The 19,080-nt window shown below is 45.2% G+C and overlaps 1 protein-coding gene across 5 annotated transcripts in view; it reads right to left on the minus strand.

Moving 5' to 3' along the window:
• LOC148010708 (dynein regulatory complex subunit 7-like) overlaps positions 1-19,080 on the minus strand; it is a 358,764-nt gene that overhangs the window by 46,918 nt on the left and 292,766 nt on the right. For all 5 annotated transcript variants that reach the window (XM_087671014.1, XM_087671012.1, XM_087671015.1 and 2 more), the window contains 4 exons: positions 18,583-18,708; positions 18,176-18,477; positions 17,896-18,027; positions 17,503-17,662 (listed from right to left, as the gene is read on the minus strand). In XM_087671014.1, the coding sequence (XP_087527140.1) occupies positions 17,503-17,662; positions 17,896-18,027; positions 18,176-18,477; positions 18,583-18,708 (720 nt within the window). The remainder of the gene's footprint in view (positions 1-17,502; positions 17,663-17,895; positions 18,028-18,175; positions 18,478-18,582; positions 18,709-19,080) is intronic.

The raw sequence follows: 19,080 nt of genomic DNA on the forward strand, positions 1-19,080 counted from the left end.
GGTCTTTCCTTGCAGAGCTTATGTCTGCTATGGGCTTTGGGATCCGCATGTCCCGATTGATCTACACCATTAGTACTGAGGCTTCTTCAAGAGTTATGCTTAATGGTGGGGTCACCGAGCCATTTCTCCTTGCACGCTCGCTCAGACAAGGCTGCCCTTTGAGTCCTCTCTTCTTTGCCTTGGCAACTCACCCGGTCCTTTCAATGTTATCCTCCATGGCGGCTTCTGCCCAGCTGGCAGGGTTATCTCTTCCTTTGGGGCAGCACTTCATTAGCCAATCCTTGGCTGATGACTCCTTTATGATTTTGCAGGCGGACAGGGATAACATTCGCAAGGCATTAGATGTTTGGACGCTCTTTGGTCAAGCTTCTGGTCTTCGCATCAATGCCTTCAAGTCAGCCATTCTCAGTTGCACGGAGCCTGATTTAGAGTCATTAGGCTGGCAGGGCCAGGTGGTTTCTCGTGGCGCGATTGTCAGGCATCTTGGATACCCATTGGGGGTGGATGTACGGCCAAAGGCCCTGCTGGAGTGGATTTCACGCAAACTGGCCGTGAAGTTTATGTATTGGAAGTCGCAAGCCTGGCCGTTCCATGTCCGCCTCAAAGTGGCTCAGACAATTATGCTACCAATGCTGACGTATTTCCTGCCATTACTGCCATGGACGCCCAGTACTTTGAAGGCTCTTACTCATCCCATTCGTTTCATGCTATGGAAGAAAGATTCACTGCAGGCAGGCATTTCCTGGATTTCATGGTCACATGCATGTACCCCTAAGCGCATGGGTGGTGGAGCTATTTTGGATGCAGAAACTCATATGCTGGCTCTTCGTTGGTCTCTGTTTCGTGCCATGTGTGTGGATCATCACCCGTGGACCATCATAGCCCGTTATTTTCTTGAGGACAGCGGCCTCCGCCAGGGTAACACACAGCTTCGAGCCTCATGGTGGCATGTCCTTAATGCTGACGCTCGTTTCTCCAGTCCCTCTTCCTCTTTGTTAGTGCATTTGGTCGGCTCTTGGAAAGTGGTGCTCCAAAAGGCCCGTTGGCATCCTGTAGGGGACCGCGTGCAGACAAATTCTTTTCAGCTGGAATTGTTGGCGGTATCCACATTACTTTCATGGGAAGATAAACATCAGCTCAGACCAAGATTTAACCGCATGGCCCGTTTGGGTGTGACTTCGATTGCGGATGCTACCCTTGCCACTCGCAATGTCCTTGCATCATTTCAGACTGCTAGGAGACTTTTCAGGATCCCGCGCGGATACCGTGATTTGTGGGGGAAGCTTTCCTCGGAACTTCAGGGTAGGCAACCCTTTCCTGCCCTGGCTATGGATCGCCCTTGGCAGGACTGGGACCTTGCAGGCCGGTTGAGTCTGGAAAATGCCTCTACTAATCAGGTGTATCATCTTCTCATTAAAGATTACCAATGGTTGGGCGTGAAAGTTAATGCTGTTTGGGGCCTGCGGAAATCACTGTCATGGTGGCAGGCAGCGCTGATGGAGGGATGGCAGAACAAGACACCTTTCAAATGCAAGGTCTTTCTGTGGCGGGTAATGATTGGTGGTCTTCCTCTTGCCTTGGCCCTTTCCAAGCGTCGAATCTCGAATGGCACTTGCTTCTTCTGCACCACTTCGGCGGAATCGGCCCGACATCGTTTTCTTTCTTGCCCGCTCGCCAAGAATATCTGGTCACTCTTGTCACGAATCTGGCACGCGGTGGTGGGGTCTTCACTGACTCCCTTCGATTGGGTTTTTGTGCGCCCGAAGTATCCCACACCACCACCGTTACATATGAAGATCTTATTCCATTTTTTCAGATACTGGGGATGCTGGCACATTTGGACCACCCGAAATGCTTTTCTCTTTGATTCGGCTTCTAATGTACCGCGACATATTGCAAGGCTTAAAGGGCTCTTGCATTGGCAGCTAGATCTCATCAGGCACTCTGACTTGCTCCCTCGGGAGGATTTGTATTCCTGGCATTTGGCAATTGCCTCTGGGTCCTTGCCATGATTGGTGTAACTTTTTAGTACCCTAGTCCGGGGATTTCCCGCACGTTGGCCTATGGCCCTCGTGCCTCTTGTACTCGTGTAATCATGTAATCTTGTACTTTCTTCGTAATTAATACAATTACCTTTTACGAAAAAAAAGAGAGAGAGAGAGAGAGAGAGAGATGGCAGAACTGGGGACGCATTCGATTGTCGGCGTCATGCTCTGCTTGTCTTGTGGGCATCCGAATATGCCTTGTGCGCTGCTTGAGCCCTTCCGTCTGTCCTGCGCAGGGTCCATTTCAGCATTTTGTGAGCCCTGCGCCTGCATGCTTGTAATTCAGTCGTCGACGAGTACTATTGCTCTGTGACCTGTGGTTCGTGTGGCATCTTGATCTGCTCCTGGTAAACAGACGCTGCATAGGGAGAAGGGACAGCTCTGCCCTGCCTCTGCATGGACAGCTTTCATGCACCTAGGCAGAAACAGATCTCGTGTCTGAGAAGTCTTCAGTGCACTCTCTGAGCGTCCTTATACCGGCACGTAACGGCAGCACCATATTTAGACAGAAACGACGGATATGCGCCTGGGCTAAAGATTTTTGATGAGCAGAGCATGCGGACTGGACATTCTTCTATTGCACGTGCAATCAGCCGCTGTGCACCCAATTGAGAGAGAGAGAGAGAGAGAGAGAGAGAGAGAGTATATTAACGTCTCTAAAAGGCCAATGTGGCCTATGAGACCAAAGCAGTACATACAATGATGGTGTGTTTCTCATCTGGAACGAGAAAAAGATGAAAAACATGCCTATAAGACTGAAAAAGAATGAAATAGTGTCCTATAGAAGGGAAACATGTCAGTGATCTGAAGGTGAGAGTAAAGAAAGGAAAACTCTCCATCAATGATATGTCTGTTCTCTGGGGAGGGGTATCTCTGCATGGCTAAGGCGTCTCGGCATCTGCCTCCTGTGGCGCTCAATGATGGGTTTAATTTGTCTGTGGTGTGGATGTCTAGGCCTTCGTCCGGGTGAACGTGGGCGCCTAGACCGGCTGAGTGCCACTGCTCTATCCAAAGGGACACGTACAGAAGATGAGGTCCAATGATGTACTCCTATAGGTTGTGTGGCAGTAGTAGTGGTATTTGCCATACTCTGTCGTGTATCAGTGAAAAAGTTAGTGACTGCTCTCTGTCTATGTGAGCCGAGCTGTGGGGGCCTCCTACTCCGTAGAATCGTTGCTCTGTGCCTCTGGAGCTCCAAGAGGAAAAATCCCAAGCATCTCTGATCCTCAAACTACATGATCCGTCTCAGGGGTCCAAAACCCTCTCGAAACAGACAGTGGCATCTACCTCGTATGTCATAATATACAGTGCATCGGCAGATGTAGTGTTCCTCTGTCTCTGGCTCTTTGTCGCATAGTGGGCATATGCGTTCTTCTGTCCGTATACCCTCCCATCTGCCTGTCTCAATCCTCAGGTGGTGGGATGAGGTGCGGATTTGACCAATAACTGTGCGTAGTCCATGAGGCAGCTGTGTGTCCATGTAATTGGGTCGGGTGATGAAACCATCCTCAGATACCTGAAGGAAGTGGGTCTGGTAGTGTGTCATCCTCGTGCCATGGGGGGAGGGGGTTCGGATTCAGGTCTTCTCCGTATCTAACTTCAGTATGTCTGCTCTGATCACATGGTTTAGCTCTGATCAGCTTAGGTCAAGTGTAGGGCAATCCAGGCTATAGTCAAAGGGGGGTAGTCTATCAATCTGCAGCCCATGTAGACTCATCCATGTACTCATTTGAGCATACCAACAGTGTCTGTCACCGTTTGCTGCTAGTTGTCTAGAAGAGGCTAGGGCTAGCCGTGGGTATCTATCTTGGGGGAGCTCCCATAGTCTATGTATGAAAGTCATTGCCTGGACCAAGGCCTCAGCCACCATGGGTGATGCTCCCAACTCAGCTCTGATAATCTCATGTGGGGTCGAGCTCTTCGCTCGTATCATACGTGAGATCATCATGACCAGTGGTCTTTCCATATGCTCCCATCCGTCATAGTATTCCTTCTCTGGTCCATCTTGGTCTCCCAAAGGCTGTCTCCTCGTGTGAAAGAGACTCGGACCCCAAATAGCTGCCCCATATAGGAGTGTGGGTGTAACCAGGGTGTCAAAAAGCCACAGTTTGGTGCGCGGCTCATGAAATTGTATGTGAGCACATCGCCTCTCCAATGCACCTAAGGCTGCATATGCTTTTGCCAAACGAGCCTCTGATGTCTCTCTCCAAGAGAACTGTGGTCCCTTCAATGTGACCCCCAAATAGACATACTGCCTAACCATCTCCACTGGCTCTCCATCAAAAGTAAACTTGTGCTCAGCTCTTGTCACCCAAGCAGCTGAAGTGTTAAATACCATAACTTTAGTTTTCCCAAGGTTCACCTTAAGATCTCTATCTTTGTAAAAAGCTGATAATGCATCCAAGTGTCTATTTAGTCCCTCAGGTGAGTCACATGTAAGTACAATATCATCGGCGTAAAGCAGTAATGGTATCAGCACTCCAGCTAGGCTGGCTCCGGCCCCACCAGTCTTATCCACATATTCTGAAATTTCATCTATATACAGCCCAAATAGTGTCGGTGAAAGTGGACAGCCTTGTTTCACCCCAATGGTGCTATTGACTGTATCTGAGATGCCCTCAGGTGTTCATACTCTGCCTGTCACTGTCTCACACAAGGCATAGATACTCCACTGTATCTCTACGAGCACATCAATGTTTTGCATTCTTCTCATGAGTCTAGCACGTGGCATTGTGTCAAAGGCCTTGCGAAAGTCCACAAAATAGCAATAGATCTTTTTCTTGAATGCCTTGCCTTCTTCGATGATTTCCCTCAATGTAAAGATATGGTCTAGAGTTGTATATCCCCTCCTGAAGCCAGCCTAGCCTTTTGATCTCAGGCCATGCATCTCGGCCCAATCACTCAATGCTTGTTCCACGATAGAGCCATATATCTTGGCCAGCATGTGTCCAATCATGATAGTTCGGTAGTTACTAGGTAGCGCGGGGTCTCCACTCTTAAAGAGCGGCACAATAATATGGTTTGACCAACAGGTTGGAAATCCCTCATAAACTGCCCTATTAAAGATGTGAGCCAGTGTTGGTGCCAGAATATCACAAGCATGCGTGAAGTGTTCAGCCACTAAACCATCATGATCTTGGGCTCTTCCATTTTTCAGTTTCCATATGGCATTCCTCACTTTTTTTTTCTGTGAAAAATCTGCAATTTGCTGGTCTTGAGGTTGAGGGGAGTGGCATAGGCTCTTGGCCAGGAATATCATAGAGTGTGCAAGCATATCCATGCCAATCATCCGGTCTAGTAATTTGTAGGGGTGGCTGGTTCTCGTGCATCTTTTTCCATGCTCTCTTGCTGTCTTGCCCCAAGAACATGGAATACATTTCTGTTTCTAGTCTGCTCAGGTATTCCTGCTTCTTTTTGCGTACCAACCGTCTGAAGAGAGAGAGAGAGAGAGAGAGAGAGAGAGAGAGAGAGAGAGAGAGAGAGAGTATAATAACGTCTCTAAAAGGCCAATGTGGCCTATGAGACCAAAGCAGTACATACAATGATGGTGTGTTTCTCATCTGGAACGAGAAAAAAGATGAAAAACATGCCTATAAGACTGAAAAGGAAATGAAATAGTGTCCTATAAAAGGGAAACATGTCAGTGATCTGAAAGTGAGAGTAGAGAAAGGAAAACTCTCCATCAATGATATGTCTGTTCTCTAGGGAGGTGTATCTCTGCATGGTTGAGGCGTCTCGGCATCTGTCTCCTGTGGCGCTCAATGATGGCTTTAATTTGTCTGTGGTGTGGATGTCTAGGCCTTCGTCCGGGTGGACGTGGGCGCCTAGACTGGCTAAGTGCCACTGCTCTATCCAAAGGGACACCTACAGAAGATGAGGTCCAATGATGATGTACTCGTGTAGGCTGTGTGGGAGTAGTAGTGGACAGCTTTCATGCACCTAGGCAGAAATAGATTTGGTGTCCGAGAAGTCTTCAGCGCACTCTCTAAGAGTCCTTATACAAGCACGTAACGGCAGTACCATATTCAGACAAACGATGGATTTGCGCCTGGGCTGAAGATTTTTGATGAGTAGAGCATGCGGACTGGACATTCTTCCATTGCACATGCAATCAGCCCCTGTGCACCAATAAAGAAAGCAGACGTGCCCCTGACACCACACACACAGAAGGATGGGGGGTGCAGCTTTGTTGGATGTTAATTTGCATATGGCTGCTTTGAGGCTATCCCTTTTGCAGAGTCTATGTATTCAGTGTCATCCTTGGTTAGATATTGCCAAATTCTTCATAGAAAAGACTAGCATCTCTCATGGTAGCACGGTTATTCATGCTTCCTGGTGGCATGCGCTTAAATCTACGAGGCCTATTAAGGTCTCCCAGTATTTCTCCTTTCTCATTTGATTGCCTCCTGGCAGGAGATGCTTCATTTTGCAGTTTGGTGTCCTTCGGATATTCGTAAGGAGGAAAATTCACTGTAAGGAGAAGTACTGGCTTCCTCAAGGTTGTTGGATTGGCCACAAAAAGATTTGCAGCAAGACGTGTTTAATTGGATGGCTAGGTTGGGGTTGAAGACAATCTGTGATGGTGTTATTCTTGGGCGGCTCTGTCTTGCGTATTTGTCAATACTTTAGGGTGCCTCGTGGATATAGTGACATTTGGTCATCCATACAGGACAGTCTTCAGAGGTTCTCTCCTTTGCCTGCATTAGAGCCACTGGATCCATGGCGTGACTGGAAAGTTTGTGCTTCTTGATGATTTTGAGAAAAGGTCAGCCAATCAAATATATCATGAGATGGTGGAAGCTAAGAGATGGGTCACGGGGAAAGTTAATAAGTTATGGCATCTTAGGGATAGCAAAAAGAAGTGGCGGGAAAGATTTATCTAGCTTTGGAAGTCTAAGGTTCCGTATTAGGGTAAAGTGTTCATGTGGAGACTGTTCATTGGGGGTTTTCCAACAAGAGAAGTGCTCCGTGTCCGAAAGATCTCTGTAGGTCATTGTGCACGCTGGGCAGAGGAGGTGGCTCCTGCAATTGGCGGGTGGCGCGTAGGTATAGGTGGCGCGTGCAGGTACATATGAGGCGGCGCCCAGGACTGGTGGCAACTGCAGACTTGGCGTCGGGAGCTAGCGGCTAGGGCAGAGCTGGACACTAGGGCAGAAGGTACAGTCGGGGGCTGCAGACTGTAGACAGGTTGCTGAGCTCTGATACCAAATGTGATGTGGGAGGATCGAGGTGCAGCTGAGAGTGCAGTAGACAGTGTGAGAGTGAGAGAGACAGAGTGAAGCACGACACCCAAGAGAATAGACTGAAAGAGTGTGTAATGAAAGTACAAAGTACAACCCTTAAACCTTAGGGTTGTAGGGGGTGTTCACACCCGAACCGGTAAGTGCCCATAAGTGTGTAACATAAGCACATAAGCACATACAAAAATAAGATTATAAGTCTGGGGGGAAAAAACCTCTCCTACTGAGAGTAAAAAGTGCCCCAGTGTCCTACTGATCACCGACACTCCCATATGAGCATAGGCGTAAGTGAGGCGTGCGTCAAATACCCAACAATCTTCATGTGTTTTCAAAGAAGAAAATCAGGAACGAGGCAAAGCTTGCGTCGATTTAACCTTTTTTGCTAGAATGTCAAGGACTCCCTCATCTAGAAAATTAGCTAACACGGCAAAAGAGTTCCGACGAGCAGATTTAGAGGTAGACGGTGTATCCATTGTCTTGGGAATGGAACGGGGATAACGACGATCCCATGGGGTAATCACGTTACCTCTAGCATCAAAAGCCAACTTAGCAGGTGGGCCCTTCGGACCATTCGTATATACTTTCCTAGTAGGCTGATTGCGAGGAAGAGAAGAGACCATAGCATGAGTAGTATGCTCTGAAGACAACATGTCTTTCCTGCGCATAAAAGTACGTAAGGAATCTTGTGAAGCATTAGGCACAGTATCCGCCATACCAGCATCAAACCTTTTACCTTTCTTGGCACGTACCCCGCCAGTTTGCAGGCGCCGCCTCTTCTGCCCAGCGCACCACCTGTCAGCTGCAGGCGCCGCCAACTCTGCCCAGCGCGCGCCACTCTTTGCCTGCGCGCGCTACTAGCCTGCACGAGCCACCTGTCCTGCACGCGCCGCCTCGTGAACCTGCAGCAGCCCGCCACCATGTTCGCCAGCCTGTTCACGCTGCCACCAGTTTTCTGCCTTGGCACAGAGACACATTGAATGCACATTCTGGGGTATTTGTGACAGAAATTTTGGCAGAAATTTTGGGGATTTTGACATTACAGTGTTGCCAAGCATTGTTTGCACCTTGGGAAGCGTGTATTAAAGACAGTTCTTGACAGAGTACACCCTTGCACGTTAATTGCAGAAGTGTGCTTGCTGCAATTTTTGGAAATTTGCAGATTTCCAGCCCTTACTGCTTTGACATTGCTCATTTGTCTTTGGAAATTTGTCATCATGGCAAATCAGGGAGGTGATGTATTTACCTATGTATCCAAGGAAGACAGATTGGATGGAAACAATTATTCGCTATGGTCATTCATGATGAAGAATGTATTAGTGGCTAAGAATTTATGGGATTATGTCAGTGGAGAGGAAACTAGACCGGGAGTTGTAGCTCCCATTACTCCTCCTCAAGGGGCACGTGGACAATGGGGACCTCAACCCGCTCCAACTCAGCCACGTCCTCTAAGAACTGCAGCTCAAAAAGCTTGGGATACACGAGATGCACAGGCTTTGTCGCTGATTGCTTTGGCAGTTCAGCGGTCCATCATCCCTCACATTCGTTCAGCATCTTCTTCACGAGATGCATGGCTGACTTTGGAGCATATGTTTGCAGGAAAGAATGAGACTCGAATCTCTTTCTTGAAGAAAGAGTTAGAGACTTTGAAGATGAATGAGGGTGATTCTATGCAGGATCACTTGAATAAGATTCAGGACTTGCGGGAGCAGCTCATGAATGTAGATGAGTACTTTTCGGATGCACAGTTGATATCCACCACCTTAAATTCCTTACCTCCATCGTACTTGTCTTTTCATATTGCCTTGAACCTCACCATGAGGATTGCCGAGCACCCACTGACTTTTATTCAGCTGGTTAGTTTGCTTCTAAAGGAGGAGTAAACAAGGAAAAATAGTGGTGTGGATGCTATAGTCTTTGAGCAGGCTTTTGTGGCAAGACAAAAAGGCAAAAACAACAAGGTAAAAAATGCTCCACAGAGTTCTGGTACTTCTGGCACATCACAGAATCAGACACAAGGGGGGGCGCAAGCTAAAAAGGGAAAATGTCATTATTGTAAGAAGCCAGGCCACTATATCACTGAGTGCAAGAAGCGCATTGCCAAAGAGAAGAAGAAGGAGTCAGGAATGTCTGTTTCTACTACTACTCCCACTGCTAGTGAGTCTGCGTCCTTTGTTGTAGACAGGGACTATTGTTTTTACACTTGTAGTTATGACATCTCTTGGGATGATAGAGCACTTGGCTCTACAGAAGATGCTGACACTTGGTTCTTTGACAGTGGTGGTTCTAGGCATATTACATCTCGCAGAGATTTGTTTGCTTCAGTTAGTGCACCTCCCGTTGGGAAATCTGTACAATGTGCCAATAATGCATCATACCCTGTTCGTGGTATTGGGGAGATTCAGCTCACAGCCATTGATGGCTCTATTCTCCGCTTGCAGGATGCTTTGTTTGTGCCTGGGATCAAGAAGAATTTGCTATCTATTTCTTCTTTGGCACGTTGTGGTTTGCAGGTCACATTTGATGATGACCGTTGCATGGTTAGAGATAAAGAACGCATGACTTTGGTCTTGACAGGATCTTTGTGTCATGGTTTATATGAGCTGGATGCTCTTTCAGTAGATCAGTCGGCATACTTGACATCCACTCTTACTCCTGCTATGATACAGGCAGAGTTATGGCATGCACGTTTGGGGCATGTAAACTTTGGCAGCTTGATGCTTTTGCAACGTACTCAGATGTTGGATGGCTTACCTCTCTTGGAGAGACCTCCTGAGCACTTATGCGAGGGATGCATTTTGGGAAAAATGCATCGTTTCTCATTTCCTCGTGATGTTGCTTTCAGAGCAACAACCAGATTGCAGTTGGTGCATTCAGATGTTTGTGGGCCTATGCAAACAATGTCATTGGGCGGTTGTTACTATTTTGTGACATTCATTGATGACTTTATACGTTTTTGCTGGGCCTACTGTTTGAAAAAGAAGTCAGAAGTGTATGATGCATTTTTGGCTTTCAGTGCACTTGTTGAAAATCAATCTGGATGCAAAATTAAGACTCTCCGTTCGGACCGAGGGGGGGAATACATGTCCTCTATACTGAATTCTTTTTTGAAGTAGAAAGGCATAGTCCATCAGTACACTACTGCCTATACTCCACAGCAGAATGGGGTAGCAGAGAGGAAGAATCAGTTACTCATGGAGATGGCCAGATGTATGCTGAAGGCAAAGAGCTTGCCTCATAGTTTTTGGATGGAAGCAGTCATGTGTGCTTGCCATATTTTGAACAGATGCCCTACCAAAGCCTTGAAGACCATCACACCTTTTGAGGCTTGGAACAGCCGTAAACCTTTTGTTGGCCACTTCCGTACCTTTGGGTGTCTTGCCTATGCCCATATTCCATAGGTACTTAGAAAAAAGTTGGACAACAAGGCTGTTAAGCGCATTTTTATGGGATATAGCAGTGAGAGCAAAGGCTACAGACTCTATGATTCCGTTACAAAGAAGGTTTTTGTCAGCAGGGATGTTGTTTTTGATGAAAAATCAGAATTATCCTTGGCTGGTTTGGACACATATCAGGCTGCCCGTGATGTTTTTGAAGGGCTGCTGCCCATTACTTTTGGTGATTCAGCTGGAGCTTCAGAAAATGAACCTAATGTTCAGCCAGCTGCTCCTATGGAAAGTGCAGAAATTCAGCCATTGGCTGATCGGAATATTCAGCATAATGCTGAAACTGAAATTCAGCAAGAGCTTGCACACAGTCAGGAAGCTAGACAGTTACCTAGATGGTATTTGCAGACTATACACGTGAAGAGTGTAGCCATGACTAGAGATCTTGCTTAAGTACGGCAAGAGCAAACGCATTCCACACACGGCTTTCTGGAGCGTCCATTACGGAATGCTTTGATGTGGATTGTGAAGGATCAACACACATATTAAAATCCCCCATAAAAAAACCCCGTCTGCCAAGTGACAAGGAGGTCTGCAAAGTATTCCAAAGATCCCAGCGGGATAAGGGGTCATTTGGAGCATAGAGCCCAAGTAACCATAAGATCTCTCCTTCAAATAAAACTTCAATCACCACAAAACGACCATGTACATCATTTTTAATAAGAACAGGCTGATATTTCTCATGTACAATCACAAGCACACCCGAATAATGCATGGCATGTGTCCCTGCATAAAACAAGCGAAATCCATGGCAATCCACAACTTTTCCTGCTTCACTGTGACTCTTGTGCTCAACAACGCACAAGACATCCCATTGATTCTCATGCAATAAACTCCACATGGCATGTTCCTTATTGTGAGAACAAACGCCTCGCACATTCCACGTGGCTATCCCATATGGCAGCTTCTAATCAGTTGGCTGGATTGTCTCTTCCTTTTGGACAGCACTTTATTACTTAATCATTGGCTGATGACAGCTTTATGATTTTGCGTGTGGATAAGGATAATCTTCGCAAAGCATTAGATGTTTGGACTCTCTGTGGTCAAGCTTCTAGTCTCCATATCAATGCTTTGAAATCAGCCATTCTCAGTTGCACGGAGTCAGATTTGCAGTCATTGGACTGGCAGGGAATGGTTGTTCCCCGTGGTTCCATTGTTAGGCATCTTGGGTACCCTTTGGGTGTTGATGTTCGGCCAAAGCAACTACTAGAGTGGATTTCACAGAAACTGGCAACTAAATTTCTATATTGGAAGTCACAGGCGTGGCCCTTCCATGTTCGCCTCAAAGTGGCTCAGACAATTTTGTTACCAATGCTCAAATATTTCTTGCCATTGCTGCCTTGGACTACTACTACATTGAATGCTATTACTCAGTACATTCGTTTCATGTTATGGAAGAAGGACTCCTTGCATGCAGGTATTTCATGGATTTCTTGGTCGCATGCATGTACCCCCAAACGCATGGGTGGTGGGGCTATTTTGGATGCGGAAACCCATATGTTGGCACTTCGTTGGTCTCTTTTTCGTGCCATGTGCTTGGATCATCACCCGTGGGTCTTTATAGCCCGTTATTTTCTTGAGGATCACGGGCTTGTGCATGGTAATACCCACATTCGGAGCTCTTGGTGGCATGTTCTTAATGCAGACACTCAGTTTTCTAGTCCTTCATTATCCCTGCTTGCTCATTTGCTATGTTCCTGGAAATTGGTTCTCCAGAAGGCTCAGTGGCATCCTGAGGAGGACTGCTTAGCTACTAACTCTTTTCAATTGGAATTGTTGGCAGTCTCGTGATTACTTTCTTGGGAAGGCAAACATGAGCTCAGACCAAAATTTAACTGTATGGCATGCTTGGGCTTGACTTCAGTTGCAGATGCCACCCTTGCTAGTCGCAATGTGTTGATATCGTTTCGTACAGCCAGGAGGCTTTTCGGGATCCCTCGTGGATACCGTGATTTATGGGGACAGCTTTTGATGGTGCTCCAGAGCAGACAACCCTTTTCTGCCCTTACTTCGGATCGTCCCTGGTAGGACTGGGACCTTGCAGGCCGGCTGAATTTGGAAAAGGCCTCAGCTAACCAGGTGTATCATCTTCTGATTAAAGATCATCAATGGCTGGCTACTAAAGCTAATACAGTATGGCGATTGCATAAATCTCAGTCATGGTGGAAGTTAACTGTGATGGAGGGCTGGTTGAACAAGACACCATTCAAATGCAAGGTCTTTCTTTGGAGGGTGATGATTGGTGGTCTTCCTCTTGGTTCAGCCCTTTCCAAGCGTCGAATCTCCAACGGCAATTGTTTCTTTTGCACCACTAGTGTGGAATCGGCCCATCATCGATTTATTTCTTGCCCTCTCACTAAGAAAATCTGGTCACTCTTGTCAGCAGTTTGGCGAGCAATGGTTGGCTTCTCGCTAAGCCCTTTTGATTGGGTTTTTGTGCGGCCCAAATACCCGACACTGACACAGTTGCATATGAAGATCTTGTTTCACTTTCTTCGATACTGGGGCTGTTGGCACAATTGGACCATTCGGAATGCTTTTCTTTTTGATTCAGCCTCTAATGTTCAAGGACATATTGCTAGGCTTAAAGGACTCTTGCATTGGCAGATAGATCTCATTCAGCACTTTGACATACTCCCTCGGGAGGACTTACTTCCCTGGCATATGGCAATTTCCTTTGCGTCTTTGCCATGACTTTTGTAACTCTTTTGTTTTTTAGTACTTTATAAATATAATATCCATTACGAAAAAAAGAGAGAGAAAAGAAAGAAAGAAAGAAAGATCTATTAACGTCTCTAAAAGGCTAGAGTGGCCTATGAGACCATAACCAATACAACTGGTATCATCATCTCTCACTAGATAAGAAGAGATAAAATTAATGTGTAAGTTTATATGGTATATTGGAATGAGATGTATGGAAACCGAAAAAACTGAAAAATTCGGAAAAAAGACCTAAGTTTAAAAAGATCAAGAGTGTAGGGTATCTCCCCTCAGTCTATGGAATCCACCAAGACTTTGCAAGCTACCTCCGATTGAGTCATCGCACCAATCTGCCTCTGTACCGAGCTAGCATGATGCGAATGTGGCACATATAGACACGCCTATGTTGCCATGTAGGTACTCTAGGTTGTCGTGCTCTGCGTAGCGTTGTAGCTTTGTCAATTGCGATGCCTCTTGATGTTGTATCTCGGTAATGCCTATTAGTAGGAAATATAGTGTTTGGGGTGGTCGCGGCTGGGGGTTCAGCTACGCTGAAGTAGTCTGTAACTGCTCTCTGGAGGGGTGGAGGATGATGGGGTCGCCTCCTATCCTGTAACAGTAATGCTTTGCGTCGTTGGAGCTCTAGCAAGAAAAGGCCCAAACATCATAGTCCATCACCCGTCTTAGTGGTCCAAACCCTCCTTAAAGAGGCAATGATAGCAGCCTTGGATATCATAGTATACAGTACATCTACAAATGTAGTGCTCCTCCGTCTTTGGCTCCCATCCACAAAGCTGGTACATCCTCTCATTGGTTGCAATATGGCTCCATCGACCTGTCTCAATCATGAGCTAATGCGATGAGGTGCGGATTTGACCAATAGCAGGCCAAACTTGTTGCACTATCGGAGGGTTTGCAAGATAACAATTGTCAATCGCATAGGTTTTGTTGTAGCCTTCATGCCTCATTTGCTACAGAGAATGTGGTTCGTCTAAGCACTTTTGACTATGAAATGATCACAGATCTGCGAGGAATTGTGCAAATGTGCACAACCTATTTCATGGACTTGCTTGATTTGTAGTCCTTTTTTTCTCATGCAATCGGTGTAACCCATTCATCATTTTGTGATTTGGTTAAAGATGAAGTTACATCAGAGATTCGCAACACTTTGGATATGGATGTTACACAAGCTGAGGTGATGGATGTCCTCTTGCATTTGCTTAAAGACTAGAGCCCAAGGTGGGATGGTATCACCAATGAGTTTTTTGAGACCTATGCCACTCACTCAGCTGCACCTTGGATAGCCTTATACCAACAGATTTGGACAATTGGACACATGCCATCCTCTTGGAAGGAGGGTCTGATTAAATTGATTCCTAAAGTGCCATCCCCCTTAGCCTTGAAGCATTGGCAACCAAGCTCCTTGATGGGTTTTGTATATAAGATCTCTACCAAAGTCCTAGCTAGTAGATTGCATGAATATCTTTCGGATATTATTCACTTGTCCAATATGGATTTATCAAAGGAAAATTTTTTGCACAACATCTTGAATTCTAGATGGGAATATATTATGCTTGATACACGAAGAAAGAAATGGTGCTTGTTCAGTTGGACCTAGAAAAAGCCTTCAAGTATTTGGAATGGCCTTTCTTGGGTCAATTGATGCAAGGCATGGGTTTTGGTTTGAGAATGTCTGCACTAATTAATACTATCAGCATATATTCCATGTCAAGGGTTCTGATAGGAAGGGTTGCCCATTGAGTCCTTTGTTCTTTGCCTTGGCCACTCACCCCATTTTGATGATGCTGTCTCGTCTCTCTCCCTTCATAGGAACACTTGGTGGGTACTTGGTGGACGACACCTTTATGTTTCTTAAGGATAATCTGGATAACATACAAATAGTGATGGCCACATGGGACTTGTTCACCCTTGCCTTAGGACTACACATTAATGCATCTAAGTTGGCCCTTATAAGTTGCATTGAGGGTGATCTCTAGGCCTTGGGCTTGCAAGGCAAAGTGGTGCTTAAAGGCTCTTTTTTAAGCACTTGGGCTATCCTTTGGGACTGCAGGTTTCGCCCAAAGCACTAATAGATTGGATCTCATTGTGCATTATGGATAAGTTTGTGTATTGGAAATCACAAGCTTGGCCTTTTCACATAAGATTAACAATAGCACAAACAATCATGATAACGATGATTTCATATTACCTTCCCTTGCCCCCTTGGCCAAAGCCTCATTTATAGCAAATCACCCAACTAGTTTGGTTATTGTTTGGAAAAAAGATTCCACTTGGATGGGTATTTGGTATCTCTTGGATCTCTCGGCACCATGTTTACCCTCCTGAAAGAATGGGTGGTGGGGCTGTTCCAGATTTGGAGACACATATGATTGCTCTTCATTGGTCATTGTTCTAGACCTTATGTGAGGCTAGGAAACCCTGGTTCTTGATTGCCAAATTTTTCCTTGAGACTCAGGGTATTAAGCATGGGAACACCAGGATTCTTGCCTCATGGTGGAACGAGCTTAATGCCAAACAGTCTATCCATCGGAAGTCTTCTATGTAGTTGAATCATTTGGTCCCATCTTGGAGATTGATCTTGCTAAATCTTCTTGGCACCCACCTCTGGATGGAGAGGTGGCTAACTCCTTGACAACGGAAGTGCTGGCAGTTTCGAAGCTGCTCTCTTGGCAAGGCAAAGAGGAACAAAGGACGATGTTGAATAGGATGGTGCACTTGGGACTTGTCATTGTTGTTAATGCTCTTCTACTTGTTAGTGGGGGTGTTGTGTCCTTTAGATTGGCCCAACGCTACTTTCATGTCCCTTGAGGCTAGTGCAATTTGTGGAATGCCATCTTCACATCTTTACAAGCCATGCTGCCTCTCTCCTCTTTGGACTAGGAGCCCCCTTGGCAGGATTGGTTGATTAATGGTAGACTCCTTTTGGGTTGTGCTTCTGTGAATCAAATATATCATTTGCTTATTCTGATAAGGATTGGCTTGCCTAGAAAGGAAATACTACTTGGGGTCTCTAGAAAGGCCAAGCGTGGTGGAAATCTATGGTGATGACAGGTTGGCTTAACAAAATGCCTTTCTGATCCAAGGTTTTTCATTTGGCAAATGTTGATTGGTGCACTTCCCCTTGCCTCGGCACTCCTCAAGAGAAGGATTTCCAATGGTTGCTCCTTATTTTGTTAGGTGTTGGTTGAAACCTCCCACCATCAGTTCCTTGCCCTATCGCAAGGATGGTTTGGTCACTCCTATCAACCATTTGGTTATGAGTGGTTGGCCTACCGATGCTTCCAAAGGATTGGGTCTTTGGACATCCCAAGTTTGCAGACGCTGTGCAGGTGGATATGAAAGTGCTGTTTCCTTTCTTGCACTTCTGGGGTTGTTGGCATATATGGACTATGAGGAATGCATTCAGCTTTGATGCTTCATCGGGCGTGCAGAGCCATATAGCCCACTTGAAAGGGCTTCTTCATTGGCAGCTAGACTTGATTGAGTTAATTGATATTCTCCCTAGACAGGATTTGCTTGCTTGGCACACTACAGTTTCTTTTGCCCCCGTTTACACTTCTGGTCACACTGTGCATTGGTACCCAGGTGGTATTGTACAGCTCTTCTCATGCTTTCATTTATGGATTCCATTTTCTGTTCATGATTCACTGTCAAGTTCTGTTCATGATTCACTGTCAAGTTCTGTTCATGATTCACTGTCAAGTTCTTGTGTCCTTTATCACTGTTCATTTGTGTGAAAGTCGTGCTTTGTGTTTTCTTGCTTCCAACGCCATTGGCATAATCTCACAATATAAACAATCTTTCGAGTGCACTTTTATATCATCAAACTCAGTTGATCAACTGTCCAAACCTGACCTAGTGATGGCTAAAGAGAGTTAATTTTGAATGTTTTCCCCTGCATATCCAAGGAAGGTAAACAAAGAAGATGCATAGAAGCTTTTCTTATATAAGTCAAAATGATTTGCTGCTGTGAAAATGATTGATTTATTGTGCATTTGACCAAATGATAAATAATGAAATGCATCATTTAGAGTAAAAGCACAGAAACTTGACCTGGATCAAGGTCAAAGATCCATCTTTGTTGTACACATGTGAATTCATGGTTAAATGTCGATCCACACGATGATACACAACTTTAATTTGATTAATAGTCAGCTTGAATACATGCTTAGCCACATTATCTTTTGAAGAAGCTCCTGTCCTTTTCTCATACCTATGGGCCAAAAAATTGCATGTGTCTATTAGTCCACAGATTGTGGTCATATCTTTTCTCAACTACAACATGCAAACCCTCTTTCTTGCTTGTACAATTTGATAACATAAGAACAGTGGTGACTTCTATTGTGAGTGAACTCTGACACTGGGATTTACTATATGTTCAAACTTCAAACATTATCATTAGACAGTTTAAACCTTGAATTGAATTTATCTGTTGCTGATCCTTACTTTTGTGTTATTTTGAGTATAGGGAGCAGTTTCTCAGAGATAGGTCTTCTCTTAGGGACTGCCATTGCAAGCTTTTTCTCAGTCACCTGTTTCTCTGAGGCAGGAGTTGAAACTTTATTTCTGTTGCTTGAGCTGCAAAGAACACAGTAATAATTGCAATAGTAACATATAGCTTCCAAATTGGTGAATTGCTTCTGAAATAGCAGTGTTGGAGAAATCGGGCAGACTTACAAATCCTTGCACATAGCTGGACATAATTAATTTCAAAGAGAATTGGTACCTTGCCTGCCAATGTGACATCATTCTAGATCGAGGTCTTGGCCTCTGACTATCAACGGACACCCTCCCATGGCTTATGGGTCTGTTGCTTCCATCTAATCTTACACTACCAGGTCTTGAAATACTTCCCCTAATAGATGCGTCTGCATTAGTTCCTGCGACACTCTCAAGATGCCTCTCACTTCCTGATCTTGGACTGTATTCGTCTCTTGGTGGAGGTAGTAGAGGCCCATAACATGCACAGCGGTATATTAAGTGAGCTTCATGATTAGCGTAGTTCTCTACAATCTTTGTTCCTATGATCTGAAAAATTTTGAGAGAATGAATTTGAGGTTTACCACAAGGTTCTCACTTTCACATTTTGAATTTGAAGGATCAATTCAGACAAAACAAATTATGCATCCTTACTTCATCTCGCCTCAAAAGTCCATCATTCCTAGCATCATGATAAAATAAGAATTTTCGGCTCTGACCATCAACAATTTCCATCTCTTTCAAACCAAAACTGGCTCCATGTCCAAAGAAATCATGAACCTGCAAAGTTAGACCAAGCAGTGAACTTTAGCCAATTGATTTCCAGTGATTTTTCCAGTCATATAAAATTTCTGCCTTTCTGATCTATATTGCAAGGAGAAACAAGAAGATGTTGGCAGCTGCAGAACTCTTAACTGTCCGACCTTTTGTTTTCCAAGTAAAGAAATTTGTATTGAATCCACTTGGTGAAATGCACACCATGGAGCCAAATCAGATTATGCAAATAAAAAAGTGGGGTAGGACAATCTTCCATATTTGTCGCTCTCAAGGTAGAAACTACAACACAATGTGTGTCTATATTACCAAGACAAATGATTAGTCTGCTGAAAATGCCTCCCATCTCCTCTGCATTCTCTCAGAATCTACATGCTG

This window comes from Lygodium microphyllum, chromosome 29, assembly GCF_053477565.2.
Source record: "Lygodium microphyllum isolate KBCC chromosome 29, Lygodium_microphyllum_v1.1.10, whole genome shotgun sequence".
Classification (NCBI taxonomy): Eukaryota; Viridiplantae; Streptophyta; class Polypodiopsida; order Schizaeales; family Lygodiaceae; genus Lygodium; species Lygodium microphyllum.